Raw genomic sequence first — 15158 nt, forward strand, 5'->3', positions numbered from 1 at the left:
TTTTCAGCTCCAGTAATCTGACCTTAGCGGGCCCAGCAGCTTCTTCCGGGCGTCTTGCTGACTTCCAAAGGTTTAATATGAATGTAAGAAGTAATATTTTAGGTTCTTAACTACACTTTCCCGTTTCAGGGATAAATATCGCTCGTGTTTTTGCGTTACTAAGCGTACTTGGGGCTTGTTGCTTCGGCTGCTGTTGGTTTAAAGTGCACGTTAGCTTAACATGTCTGGAGAGGAGGCGGACAAAACAGCCACCACTGACGCCAGCGCCGGTGACGAAGAGGAGGAATGGCTTTATGGAGGTAAAAACAACTAGAAACAACTCCCTTTATCAATTAGAGACGCGTGGTGGTGTCTCTGCAGCTCTGGTAACGAAGCGTTAAGCAGTAATTATCTCTCCGTGCTATGAGAATAACGGAACATTAGCCTGGAAGCTAACTAGCATTGACTGTTTGATTTGGTCTTCGGGCCTTTAGCATCAACAACAGAAGCATGCTTTGAAACTAAATAATATAGAGGATTGTACCGTATTATGATAGTCTCTTTCTTTTGCTGTTATAATTTTATTTTTAGAATACTGCTGTAATTTTATTAGCTAAACTGTTGTTTGATCTGTATTTCAGATGAGTCAGAAAGCAAAGAGGAAGATGAAGAACCCAAACTGGATGCTGCTGCCAGGTAACAAACTCTACTCTAGAGAAACATCATTGTAGGTTGGTGCATTCACAAACTGCTTCTTACACAGTCGAGGGATTAGATAAGATTTTTCTTTCTAAGATTTCCTTTCCCCTTCCTCAGATTGACACTTTTGTTAAATTGCTGGTTCAAGCTTCTGTATTTACACCAGGATCAGTCATTGCACCATCATCTACAGCAGGAGTTTGCAACTCCTGTTCTTTAGCGCCACTGACCTGCAACGTTTTGGATCCATCCCCGCTCCAACACATCTGCATCAAAAGGCCGAATTATCTCCTTTCTATTAATCATTTAATTAATTCACTGACTTGCAGAGTCTTAATATGCAGAGATGCATCCAAAAGTTACAAGACAGTGGAACTCGCAATCGAGGTCAGGGGTTGGAGAAACCTGATCTACAGATTGTACAAAACGCTGTAGTTTATGCATTTCAACAGAATTTTTTTGCAACAAGTAAAATTCAGGGAGGAAGAAATAGTTAACCTATCATTATCTTGTCCTTTTCAAAACTCTATCCATTAAGAAAACATTGGTTGTTTAATATTTAATGGTGGTGTCTGATTATGTTTTACACCTGCAGTGCACCTGCTGAGACTTCAACAGACGATGCTGCTGCTGTTGTTGATGTACACGCTACAGGCAACGGAGTGGTCTCCGAGGTACGTAACCTCTGGCACATCCTTCTCTTTTGTTCCGTTGTTCACCTTCCCGATACTGTTGTTGTTTTTTATTTCTTTCTGACTTCGCATTAACATTCATGGCTTTACACGTGTCGGTTTTTTTCTGGGCTTTCAGTCCCAAGGCGAAGCTGCAGGCGAGGATGTGGAGAGCGACAGCGACAGCGATGATGACGACGACGATGTCCGAGTTACCATTGGTGACATCAAAACTGGAGCACCACAATACACGTAGGCTTTCCTTTGAATATTTCCAAGAGGATTTATGTTTAAGCTAAGCTGCAAAACATCTCAAGGATTATTTTTGGAAACGACATGCAGCTAAACCTCATTTTGAGCTTCATGGCAAAGGCTGTGAATACATATATCTAGGGCTGAAACGATTCCTCGAATGATTCGAGTACCTCGATTACTAAAATTCCTCGAGGAAAATTTACCAGCCTCGAAGCTTCGTTAATTTATGTTTTATTAGTTAGCGCACCGTGTTCCGGCCGGGACTTCATTTGCGTTGCGCGGAGCTCTCACTTCCGCCTCTGAGTTGTTAGATCTTGAAGATCTTGATCAAGATCTTCAAGATCAAGATTGGATCTTGAAGTCCAATCTTCAAGATTGGCCCGTGGGGGTTTTATTGATTGATGATAATGCCCGACTTTTTATCGTTTTTGGGGAACCAATAAGCATCCTTAAAATGACTGGGGGAATGCCTGGAGTACGGCAGCATTTCTCCTCCGGGGCTGCTGGTTGAAAGCGAACGGCGGGAAGAGCACTGAGGTGAGCGGATAGACTGAACAGGGCGGGCGGCTGAGTAGCTGATGCTTACCGTGTAAATGTAGCTTTACCGACGAACCGCACAATAAATTTCATATCCCGGTCTGAAGAAACGGGTGGCGGAGCGCATCGTACATGGCTGGTAGATGAGTTTCTGAGTGTGACCAGTGAAGGTGTCGTAAATATCCCGTGTTGCTTCCCCCCGTGTTCGTCCCCCGGTCTAACGGTTCGTCAGTCCGCTGGTCCATTTCCTCCCTCCACCCCATCTTACGTTCGTTCATTCGCCCTCTCCTCCCACTCCAGGCGGCATTTTCCGTATTTTCAAACCCAAAGCGTGACAGGTTAGGTGGCAAGGTGAGTTTAATTAATCTATTAAACTCACTGAAGATGAATACATAAACTAAAAGCTGGATTGTAGACATTTTTTATAAGCATATTTGTGAGCCTGCCTCTTTGTTATTAAATTCAATATAATTTCAGATTTTTCTATAACTTTTCTTCTGGTTAACTTAGAAAGTGAGCTATTATTGTTACAGGTTAGTTTTCTAAACTACAAAAAAAGCAACTGTTAGGGATGCTCAAATATGAAAAATTGGACTGATATTGATATCTGATAGTAACACCGGTATTATGCCAGATTTACCAATATTTCATTTTATAATTTTTTTTTATCCGATTACTCGATTAATCGTAAGAATAATCGATAGATTACTCGATTACTAAAATATTCGTTTACAACAGCCCTACATATATCTCTCTTTTTTTTTTTTTTTTTTTCCTTTTTAATATATTTACAGAAATAAATTTAAAATAACTTTTTTTCTTGTCACTGTAGGGTGTTGTGTGTAGCGTTTTGAGGGAAAATTGAATGCAATTCATACTGGAGTTAAGTTGTAACATAAAATATGGAAAAGGAAGCTCTGAAGTTTATGAAAATAAAACCTAGATCCAATTAGCATTCGGTAGCAACTTCATGTGATTTCCTCTGTTTGAGGGAGTCAAGTCTTGAAGGAGATTTTTGGACAGCGGTTTCTTACGCACTACATTGCAAACTTATCATGACACAGTGTTCACGTTGTGGCTAATTAAATAAGCACCATGCATTCAGGCTCTATATATTAAAATATATTTTGCAATACTTGTTAAATGCAACCTAAAAGCTTTAGAAGATAAAGAGTCTTTTAAAAAATGGCAACCGATGCCTCGTTTCTACTGATGGGTATGGTACGAGTGGGTGCAGTGCGGCCACTGCTTGCTTCAAGAACAAGACTTTCCAGTGCGATGCGTTTGCTGTAGCACCAATGGATGCCATGTTAGATGTTTGGGTTTAACCCCGCCTTCCCAGTGAGAGTTCAACTGGTGGAAACGCTCTCCTGAATAAGCCAGCACATAAAATGGTGAACTGAACTGTGTCGTTCCCGTCAGGCGTTAGTTGTTTCAACACCAGATTTTGGTTAGAAGCAACTTTTTAATTAAAATAAAAAGAAAGCCTTACTGTTGCTGAAAATAATGGAGCTGTATAGGCTTTATAATGTGGGCATGCGTGTGTTTGCTGTGAGCTCCAAACAGAAAGATGTTCACACTTACTATTATTTCATCTCTGGTTAGTGTGTTCATGTAGTGCAGAGCCACAAATGTCCAATTTATACACAACTAATTTAGTTTCTTATTTCAAGTCATATGATTATCACAGCATTCACCAATATTATAATATCCTGCAGGAAAACAGCATCATCTCACATTATCATATCTTTTTTTCTCTCTCTCTCTCTCTCTTCAGGACATATGGCACCCCCCCTGTTAACCTCAACATAAAGACAACAGGATCCAGACCTTATGGACAAGGTTAGTACCCTGCTGTAGTTTAACCTACAGAAAGGTTAAACTATTTTTAGGTTCTGTAGTTAACCTGAAAAGAGGTAAAACCAGTTTTACCTTTTTCCTTTCTGTGAAAACAGCCTTTAAGATGTTGTGTTTATTTTCAGTAACCACAAAGGTGAAGGGTGTGGATCTGGACGCACCAGGAAACATTAATGGCGTTCCTGTGCTGGAGGTGGACATGGAGAGCTTTGAAGAGAAACCCTGGAGGAAGCCAGGTCTGTTGAACTTTCTCAAATCACAATCATCACCACAATATCATATTTGCAGAGGGCTACTTGAATGCAATACTTGGAAGGTTATTCTTTAATTATATATGCATTCATCTTCTCCCTGCTTCTGTGATGTATGACTGGTTGAAAGGACTATTGTAATGATGTAGAAGAACAGTGTGGAAAAATCAAATGCAATCGAGAGATTCATCACAAAAATCATCTAAAATATTACAGCCACATGTTTTGCTAAAATAATTCAGGCTGTAATTTCAGGAAAACGTATCGGTGCTCACATTATAGTTGTCTTTGCTGCCTTTAAATGTGATTGTAAACTTAATCCATTTTCAAATACACTTTATATTTTATTACAGCCACATAATAAACCATGCTGAAATGCGTATGCCTGTTTACTTTCCCAGGTTTATTAGCGCTGTAATTCACAGAAAGTGTCTTTGTGGTTCGGTTTGCAGGAGCCGATCTGTCAGACTATTTCAACTATGGTTTTAATGAGGACAGCTGGAAGGCTTACTGTGAGAAACAGAAGAGGCTGCGAATGGGCCTAGAGGTCTCTACAATTGGCTCAGTGACCAGCAAGATCTCTGTATGAAATTTGTTCTTCTACCAGTGTACTCAGATTCATCAGTTACTCTATGTACTGTGAAAGTCTTCAGCTGATTATGATTTTCTCTGGCTGTCTGCAAAGGTTCAGCAGGGCAGAACAGGAAATGAAAAGGATGTATCCAGTTTGGCTGTTCACACCTCCAAGACGGACTTTACGTCTCCTGTCAGCCTGTACAAGTCTGCTGTCAGTCAGATCACCAGGTAACATCTATACTTTCATGTTCCGAGCTACAAAAACAAAATGCTTTCAGTTAGTCTTCTATGCTGGTTAAATGAAGGTTTGATTAATTACCTAGAAGCTAAAAGTTGCTGAAACAAGAGTATCTGAAACCTAATTTCTTGGAGTAATTATAGTTAGTAAATTTCTTTGGAGGTAATACAAATTATGTCACATTATAACAGGAAGTCAGTCACATGTATCCATAAAATAAACCTAAACTAAGGTTGCATAACATATTCTGTACAGTTCTTTTAGGCTTTTGTTATTTAACTTATTATTTGTAAATCTGGGGAATACATATAAAAACAAATTGTAAAAAAAAAAAAAAAAAAGCAAAAGACTCAAAATTATAACAAGTTATTAAAACCCATAAAATCCATATTTTTTGTTAACTAAACATATCGAAATTTAGGGATTTTGTAGATTTTACAACATATTAAATAATAAATCAACGTTATTCATTACCTGTACATGTTCTATAAAAATGTGAGCAGCAGAACATTTATTTTTCCAAAAGGCCTCCAGAGAAGACTTAAGATTAGACAACACCGTTTCCAATGCAGAGTAGTTTCAACAATATATTGAAAACATTAGAAAAGATTTTGATATGTCTTTAGAAGCAGAAAGAAAGGAGGAGAGGCTTGGAAAAATAGAATTAAAAAAATGAATCTAAACTTCAATGTGATATTTGTTTTTGGCATTAAAAAGTGGCTTATTTTTGTTCATTATGAGAGAAACACCTGATGTATTGAAATTCCGTAAATTTTGGTTTATTTTTATAGATCAACATCATTTTTTTCTTGAGAAATAAAAAAGAGTTGATTTGCATTTTTTTTCACCTAATAATGTTCAGACTTAATCGTTTGATTAATTTAATTATGAAGTAGATAAAGATTTTTGGTATGTTGGTTGTCAACTAAAAGTCACATTTCCATGTTTTATTCGATCATCATTCATCTTGATGGGGTTTTCTTTTTTGCAGGAAATAATAAATCATTGGTTGTTTTGGGTTCTGCTTTGCCTCTAATGTTTTCTAAATATTCTCTCAGTAGGAAGACAAGTGGTACTATTGATGTGATTGGTGGACAGACGGCCACAATCAGCAGGGTTGAGGGACGACGCAGACACAACCTAGAGGGCAACAACATCCAGGTACAGAAGCAACTGAAACAAGTTTCTTCTCAAAGACCTGAGCGACATGCTAACAGCGCCCTCTGCTGTTTGTCGTTGCACAGGTGATATCTGAACACTCAACATCAGAAGCTGAACCAGCCGCAGCTAAGATTCCCACCTTCTTCCCCCCTGGACCGCTTCCTCCGAACATACCCCCGCCTCCTTTCCTCCCTCCTCCACCAAACGTCAGCACTGCACCTCCTCTTATACCTCCACCCAGTGAGTTCAGTTTCTCCTATAATTGTTTTTTTTTTTTTGTGAAAACTAGTTGCTTTGAGTATTCTTACTTCTTCCACCTTGTTCAACCTCACAGGATTGCCCATCACAGTTCCTCCTCCTGGTTTTCACCCTCCAACAAGCGGCCCTCCACCTTCTCTAATTCCCACGATGGACAGGTAACGTCCATGACAACACTCGCCCTGATTGCAGCTGCATTGATTGTATATCTGAACAATCTGGGGGCTAATGTTTCTGCTGGTCATGTGCTCTCAGTTATGTAAACATGTTTTAATTTAAAGTCAGTGAACTCTGAAGTTATGTTTCCTTCCAATATGGCATTAAATAATGTGGAAGCTGTTGTCGTCAATGGTGGCCTTGCTAACTGGCCTTTGTAGTCATGGCAGGCTCTGTTGTGGGTAAGGAGTTGTAGCGCAGGAGATAACCAGGTTGAGAGTGTGAGCAGCGTATTCACAAAGTTGGTTGACAGCGCTAAAATCCTCCTCCTTTCTTTGATTAGTTGTTTCTGACCAAGTGTTTTATTTTTTTCTTTTCTTCCCCTGATTATGGCTCATCTTGTACTGTAAGGACATAGTGACAGTTTAAACAAATATGTAGAAAACCCTTTTTTAAAATTACATATTGCAGCTTTAATCTACTTTTTTTTTTTTTTTTTTGAAATCTGTGTCAGAATACTTTTAAATAAAGAACTGCATGTTTAATAAAGTGTTGTAATTAATTCAGTTTACTAACACAGTGCCTTCTCTGTGTTTCCATGACAGCCATGCTGGAGGCTACGATGGTCGCTCTGTCCCTCCGTACCCGTTTCCTCAAGGTAAAAAAATTAATTGGCATTCTCCTTATCACATAATAAGAAAACTATCAAAAATAATTAACTGAATAAAGGTTATGTTTATTTGTATAACACATTTCTGGAACAAGGCAGTTCAAAGTGCTTAACATGATAAAAACATAACCAATTATGTAACTAGCAATTAGCATTACATTTTGTCGCATCATCATCAAATATACATCAAATGTATTGATTAAAATTCCGATTATTATTAACTAGAGCAATTCTAAAAGGAAGTGGGGGAAGGTTTAGCCTTGATTTAAAGGAGCTCAGTGTTTCGTTTGTGTTGCAGTTTTCGGGATCTAATTTCCATCAAACTCTCGTCTCCTTTTCCTTTCCAGGTGCTTACCCTCCACCCTTAACTGGAGGCGTGCCTCCTCCGTGGCCCCCCATGGTGGACAACAGCAAACCCTGGGACTATTATCCCCGTCGGGAAGACAAGAGAGACAAGGAGCGGGAGCGGCCCAGAGAGCGAACGCATGAGCGCGAGCGAGAGAGGGAGCACAGCCCCTCAACCATGAGCTACACCAGGTCAGAAGGACAGATACAACAAGGGTGTGTATTCTTCTGGAGAACGACCCGGGGGGGGATTTCACTGTCATGTAATCATTCTAGCTCAGGCTTTAGATGGAGATAAGTGCTTGATTGTCACCGTCATATATAAAAGTGTCTTTAATATCACTTTAGAAACCATGTAGATGAGTAAATGCACAATTTCGATGAACAATTTTCATCTAGATAGACGATAATTCTCAACCTGTTGCCATAGTGATGAGGAGCGGTATCGCTACCGTGAGTACCAAGAACGTGGTTACGGGGAGCGCCATCGTGACCGAGCAAGCCGAGAAAAAGAGGAGAGACACAGAGAGAGGCGGCACCGAGAGAAAGAGGAGGGACGTCGCAAGTCGTCTCACAGGTACACCAGCACACACTCATGCGCGAGCTAACTGGTTTACAGTAGCACTTTTTAAATTCATCCTTCTTCATTCAGATGCTACTTTTCCTTGTTTCTTCGCTGCAAAAGAACAACATCTTAAAAAGCAATTATTCAGATTATAAACCTGAATCCTTCTTTATTACAGTCCAGGGTTTCCCCCAGAAAACTTGCTAAGCCCGGTGGTGGGGGCGTTGAAATGGTCCACCGGCGGTCCACCGTGTTTTTGTATTAAAAAATGTTAAGTTGACAGAAAATATTAAAGTGTTACTGTATAATTATATGTTACAAGAAAACATATCCAGTGAAATGCTATTTAAACCTGCAACTAGTCTAAAAACAACAAATTTGCACCTCTGTTTAATCCAAATTTAGTCAGCGGCTCCATCAGGCCCCCAAGAGCTCCAGGGGCCCCATAAACGCTAATATTTTAAAACAGACCACAGATACATAAATGTAACACTTGTTTATTGAGATTATCAATGCTGTTAAACTTGATTCAGTTTCAGCATACATAAATTAAAAGATTTTAAATAGTTTCACATTTAAATGCAAGATTTTAAGGAGTTGGCAAGTTTATTTTGTAAAACTTCAAAGAACAATATTCATAGTTAGATTGTTTTGTTACCATAGAAACAATCTGATGCTGTGAGTTTAATCTTTGAATTTACAAATACAAATTAGTAAACTGTGATTATAACTTGTTGCTTTTTAGGCTGGCCAATTAAACTACTCCTTTCTCCCATATTTCACTAACTCTAACACAGAAGCTGTTAGAGGTGCTGATGATTTTAGCAGCTAGATGGGCCCCTAAGTCTGCGCAAGGCCTCATGCAGCCTTGGACCGGCCCTGCACAATGAGTAAATCTGCTGCACTGCGCAGAGATGTGCAACAAACGGGAGATTTGGCTTTAGTAGTTGTTCCATTTCGTGTCTGTTGAGTTTTTAATAAGCGTAACAGAAACTTTTCTGGTTGGTCGAGTTTATGGGACTCGACCGTGTCTGACGAGTTTCTCAGATCTCTGTGCGGCCGCGCGCTTTAACTCTAAGTAGACGACGCATTTGATATGGTTTGATGCATCGTGTAACCGGAAAAATAATACTAAAAATAATATAAAATCAGCGTGATGCGTGACTCTGAGGAGAGCGTTAAAGCTCCTCACCAGGCTGAACCTGTATGATCAGGTTAGCGCTGCTCGTTATCCACAAACGCTCCGGCCAACTGGGACCACAGACATAAACTTTACAGGGAAGACAGACACAAAGCCACACGCTGGGCAGCGTGTTGAGATGTAAACGCCGCATATAATTGTTCGTTCACAAAGATACTTTATGGGTTCAGATCAGAGTTTTACCGATGTGGTTTCCTGGCTACCTTTATATTTTCACCTGCAAGCTGCAATTTTCGTCATAATGTCTGATCCAATCGAATTGGTTCTGATTTTGTTTTATTTCAACTAGTAAATAAAGCAGGTTGTGAACAAATAAGAAAAGGTTACTCAAAGTTACAGCTCTGAATCCAGCATAAAGCAAATTCTTTATGCATGAAAGCATTGGCGTCCCTAACTTTAATGTGAGGTTATCTAAACTCAAAACTGAATGCAAAGTGTTGTTTTCTGATGTGTTTATGGAACTAATAAAAAGTTTAGATTTTTTGTTTTAATGGGCCAATAATAAATTAGGATATTATTGAAAAGTGAATTACTTTCAGTAACTATCACCAAGCAAAACACATTATGTAAATTAAACAAAGACGGATGTCCTGAGGATTTTTTTATTTCTTTTGCGTTGCCTCACAATAGGTTTTGCCTTCTCTCAATAATATACTAATCAGTTCATGCAGCACATTTGAATACTATAAGCCTTTCTTACGGTGGCCATCGCACTTTCTGCCATTATAAGGCTTTCGTAAAGTTTTTCCATGCATGTTAATATCTTGTGAAATATCTGAAGTTTTATATCTTCTTTAGGATAGAAATGCATCACAAACCTATGATGTAAGCGGAAACGTTTCATAAGAAGGAAAGAAATAGAAAATACATTCAAACAGTTTGGATTATTTCTGAGTTTTGATCACGGTGTAATGAGACTGTTTTGATTGTCTCTTTTGTGTTGGTTGACTGAATGGTTTAAAGGGCCGTTTTCATGTGCAGTTTCATCTCAACCTTACACAAGCAGTGAATAAGTCGATTTTCAAACAGTTTTTTGCACCAAAGAGTTAATAATGAAGTTTTCACTGAGGATCTTTAAATCCTCAATCAATGAATCAATGTATATTTGAAAATTTAAATTGACATTTGTGATTATATACAAGGTAGACCAGCCAATATTGCAGTAAGCATATTGCGAGAGAACGCAAAAAAGAAAATTTTCCCCATATCTCCTAAGGGGCTCCGTAAAAACCTGATTGCGTCTCTAATATTTTTCTTTCTTAGCTTCTGTCTTTTATGTCACATCATGCAAGCTGATTGTTTTTGCTTTTTCAATAAAACTATATAGATTTAATATTTACTGACACTTGCAGTAGATTAAACTTTGTGTTAGTCGAAGCTCTTTTTAAAATATCTGAAAAGTTTGAGCTGAAAGGCTTGGCAAACAATAGAATTTCTGTTTATTTCTCATCTTTCTCACTCCTAATTGACAGATACCTCCTCCTCGATCAATTTCCCATCATGCCTCCTCTTTGTCCTCTTGTCCCCTCTCCCGCTGTTGTCTTATTGATCATTCACCTATCTTTGTCTCTGATTTCTCTTCCTTCCTCCTGTCTTTTGCCCTTGTTTCACTCTGTCCTCCTTCTGTTTCTTGCAGCAGCAGCAGTCGACGGAGACACGACAGCGAGGAGGGCGACAGCCACAGGAGGCACAAACACAAGAAGAGTAAGAGGAGCAAGGAGGGCAAAGAGGCTAGTGAGGATATGGGTGCAGATCAGGAGAACCAGGAGGCTATGGAGTAGCGACGACCAGCTCCTGCTTTGTCCTCAATGTGTCCTCATGCTGGGGAAGGGGATGAGATCAATACATCATGTCGTTCTGCTCTCCATCGGTTTCCCTGCATCCTCTTGTTAAACTTCACCATCACTTCAGAATAGACGGAGGAGAGCGGGAGCTGAAGGGAGACCTGCTCATCCTTCTCATCTTCCCCCTGTAAACGGTAGTTTTTTCACCCACCTCCATCCTGGCCCAAACCTCCCGTCTGAGCATGACGGCAGCAGTTGGGTCGCGCTCACAGATTTCATTGTATATTCTGGACCCATCAGTCTGATACGACCTTTTTCTATTGTTGGTTTGATATCCTTTTGTTCTCGTCCCAAATTAAGACATCTAAAAAAGAAAAAAAAGTGCTGTCTGTTAAGTTCCATTAAAAACACTTTTGATAAGTCGCCTTTGTCTGTTTATTTATTAGAACAGCTTAACATTACCAGAGGTGTTGGATAAAGAAAATGTTGAATGTCTACTCACCGTGATTTATCTCTGTTATGGATGACTAAGAGCTTCACAACACAGAAAGACTTTTTAAATTTATTTTATATCGCAGCTCAGGTCAAGACTTTTTCCTGGTTAGTCTGTTGTTGGGAATTGTGCGAACCGTAACCTAAGTTTTCTGTCCTTAGTGGGAGTGGCATCAAATAGAGTTTCTGCTGCTGTAGTCCAGCTATTTCAAGATGCGACACATTATGAATTCAGAGATGATATTTTGCATACCTTGTTTTTAACAAACAGCTATTTGAGCAACTATTACCTTTTTACTGTCTCAAACCAGTTTAACCGTTCTCTGACATCAGCAGAGCAGTTGTCCAGACAACTTCTGTTTGCTGGATTTCTTTTTTTTTTTTTAAATGTTCTTCACACCATGATTTTTGTGCATAAATCCAAAATATAGCAGCAGTTCTGAAATAAACAGGAAGATCCATCTCACACCCAGAACAACAATTAAAATTTTAAATCTCCTTTCTTCCTTATTCTAATGCTTAGTTTCCTCTTCAAAAAGTATTTTTCTTCAGGACTAAATACTAAAATCCATTGCTAATAATTGACGTTGACTTTACTGGTGACTATTCCAGTTCTCTGTGTGTTTTAAACCTAAAGAAATTATTCTTTATGACACCCTCAGTAGAACGCCTTTCACCTGCAGTGTTACAGATTTTTTGATATTATTTTATTACTTTAGTTCATATTCAGTCTAATGTTAATAGTAACACTTTATTTGAAGGTGGGTGAATAAGACTGTCATGACACTGTCATAAACATGACATAACACCTGTCATGAACATGAATAAGCTTTCATGAATATTTATGACTGTTGTCATAAAGTGTCATTCTGTAAATTATGACACTTTTAATACAAAGTTGACATTATTCAAAATATCTTTATGACAACTTGACATTAACCAAGAAATCATCACTGTTTAAACTTTACCTTTAATAACATAAAGTTACCTAATTTTTAAAGTGCAATCAGTAATAATACTTTTATAACAAATTTATATCAGTAATGATTTCTTGGTTAATGTCAAGTTGTCATAACAAAGACATTTTGAATTATGTCAACTTTGTATTAAAAGTGTCATAATTTACCGAATGACACTTTATGACAACAGTCATAAATATTCATGAAGGCTTATTCATGTTCATGACAGGTGTTATGTCATGTTTATGGAAGTGTCATGACAGTCTTATTCACCCACCTTCAAATAAAGTGTTACCTTAATAGTTAATCAACATTCAGTCTAATGTTAATCAGTAATGATTACTTTAGATCATTAACCCAACATTATAGATTATTGTGTTTTCAATTTAAAGTGTTCTCTTCCTTCTGTGTGTATAAACTGACCTGGAGGCCCCATCTGCCTGTTTGTCTTCATGTGAAACAGTTAACTGTGTGTTTCCCAGACCTTAAATTATGTTTCCACAGGTGCCTTCTTATCAACCGGAGTACTCCCTACCTTAGAAACTGCCTGTGTGCAGTAGTATTGTGTCTCTGCTGTCTTCCTTACTTATCCTCCCTCTTTTTGCTTGATAATAAAAGACAAGCTGTAACCAAAGGTCTTTAGAGCGCTCAGTGAACGGCTCGGAGGAGCAGTTTGCTGGGTATTCTCCTTTTGCAAAAGCTTGGCCATAAAATTCATATACAGTGGGGAAAATAAGTATTTAGTCAGTCACCAATTGTGCAAGTTCTCCCACTTAAAAAGATGAGAGAGGCCTGTAATTGACATCATAGGTAGACCTCAACTATGAGAGACAAAATGTGAAAAAAAATTTGAGAAAATCATTTTGTCTGACTTTTAAAGAATTTATTTGCAAATAATGGTGGAAAATGAGTATTTGGTCACCTACAAACAAGCAAGATTTCTGGCTGTCACAGACCTGTAACTTCTTTTTTAAGAGGCTCCTCTTTCCCCCACTCATTACCTGTATTAATGGCACCTGTTTGAAGTCGTTAACAGTATAAAAAACACCTGTCCACAACCTCAAACAGTCACACTCCAAACTCCACTATGGTGAAGACGAAAGAGCTGTCGGAGGACACCAGAAACCGAATTGTAGACCTGCACCAGGCTGGGAAGACTGAATCTGCAATAGGCAAGCAGCTTGGTGTGAAGAAATCTACTGTGGGAGCAATAATCAGAAAATGAAAGACCTACAAGACCACTACTAATCTCCCTCGATCTGGGGCTCCACGCAAGATCTCAGCCCGTGGGGTCAAAATGATCACAAGAACGGTGAGAAAAAATCCCAGAACCACAAGGGGGAATCTAATGAATGACCTGCAGAAAGCTGGGACCAATGTTACAAAGGCTACCATCAGCAACACACTACGACGCCAGGGACTCAGATCTTGCAGTGCCAGACGTGTCCCCCTGCTTAAGCCAGTCCATATCCAGGCACGTCTGAAGTTTGCTAGAGAGCATTTGGATGTTCCAGAAGAGTATTGGGAGAATGTCATATGGTCAGATGAAACCAAAGTAGAACTATTTGGTAAAAACACAACTCGTCGTGTTTGGAGGAAAGTGAATGCGGAGTTGCATCCAAAGAACACCATACCAACTGTGAAGCATGGGGGTGGCAACATCATGCTTTGGGGCTGTTTCTCTGCAAAGGGACCAGGACGACTGGTCCGTGTACATGAAAGAATGAATGGGGCCATGTATTGTGAGATTTTGGGTGAAAACCTCTTTCCATCAGCAAGGGCAATGAAGATGAAACGTGGCTGGGTCTTTCAGCATGACAATGATCCCAAGCACACTGCCAGGGCAACAAAGGAGTGGCTTCGTAAGAAACATTTCAAAGTCCTGGAGTGGCCTAGCCAGTCTCCCGATCTCAACCCCATCGAAAACCTTTGGAGGGAGTTGAAAGTCCGTGTTGCCCGCCGACAGCCCCAAAACATCACTGCTCTAGAGGAGATCTGCATGGAGGAATGGGCCAACATACCAGCAACAGTGTGTGCCAACCTTGTGAAGACTTACAGAAAACGTTTGACCTCTGTCATTGCCAACAAAGGATATACAACAAAGTATTGAGATGAACTTTTGTTATTGACCAAATACTTATTTTCCACCATTATTTGCAAATAACTTCTTTAAAAGTCAGACAAAATGATTTTCTCAAATTTTTTTTCACATTTTGTCCCTCATAGTTGAGGTCTACCTATGATGTCAATTACAGGCCTCTGTCATCTTTTTAAGTGGGAGAACTTGCACAATTGGTGACTGACTAAATACTTATTTTCCCCACTGTACGTTGTCTGTGGTTCTTTTATGAAGGTTCGAGAAAAATACCTATCACGCAGGAAAAAAAAATTTATTACTGGTGTGTTGAGTATTTTTCCAAATCAGGTTTTTAGAAGTGTTTTTAAAAAGTAGCAATGTTCCTGTTAAATAAACATCAAACACGTGAGAATGTTCCTTTTTCAAC

General features: G+C 39.1%; 1 protein-coding gene across 4 annotated transcripts; it reads left to right on the top strand.

The window, feature by feature from the left end:
- Positions 1-11626, top strand: fip1l1b (FIP1 like 1b (S. cerevisiae)). 4 transcript variants are annotated; one of them, XM_088004903.1, is made up of 15 exons: positions 1-299; positions 621-675; positions 1274-1352; positions 1489-1601; positions 3919-3983; positions 4124-4234; positions 4702-4832; positions 4935-5053; positions 6125-6224; positions 6308-6464; positions 6559-6640; positions 7244-7296; positions 7656-7845; positions 8084-8230; positions 11056-11626. In XM_088004903.1, the coding sequence occupies exons 1-15, from the start codon at positions 221-223 to the stop codon at positions 11198-11200; spliced, it is 1626 nt and encodes a 541-aa protein (XP_087861029.1). In that variant the 5' UTR covers positions 1-220; the 3' UTR covers positions 11201-11626. The 4 variants fall into 4 exon arrangements, with proteins under 4 accessions (XP_087861029.1, XP_087861024.1, XP_014844128.2 ...); XM_088004898.1 differs by having other exon boundaries at positions 2-299; positions 6122-6224; XM_014988642.2 differs by having other exon boundaries at positions 2-299; positions 7656-7869.
- Positions 11627-15158: the final 3532 nt, after the last annotated feature.

Source organism: Poecilia mexicana, unplaced genomic scaffold, assembly GCF_051168715.1.
Source record: "Poecilia mexicana isolate PSO_F unplaced genomic scaffold, ASM5116871v1 scaffold_1, whole genome shotgun sequence".
Lineage (NCBI taxonomy): Eukaryota > Metazoa > Chordata > Actinopteri > Cyprinodontiformes > Poeciliidae > Poecilia > Poecilia mexicana.

Bases quoted from the DNA above. Each gene is read 5' to 3' on its own strand.
- fip1l1b (XM_014988641.2), top strand. From the start codon at position 221: ATGTCTGGAGAGGAGGCGGACAAAACAGCCACCACTGACGCCAGCGCC. The intron at 676-1,273 runs GTAACAAACTCT...TTACACCTGCAG, and splicing joins AAACTGGATGCTGCTGCCAG to TGCACCTGCTGAGACTTCAA. The intron at 1,602-3,918 runs GTAGGCTTTCCT...CTCTCTCTTCAG, and splicing joins ACTGGAGCACCACAATACAC to GACATATGGCACCCCCCCTG.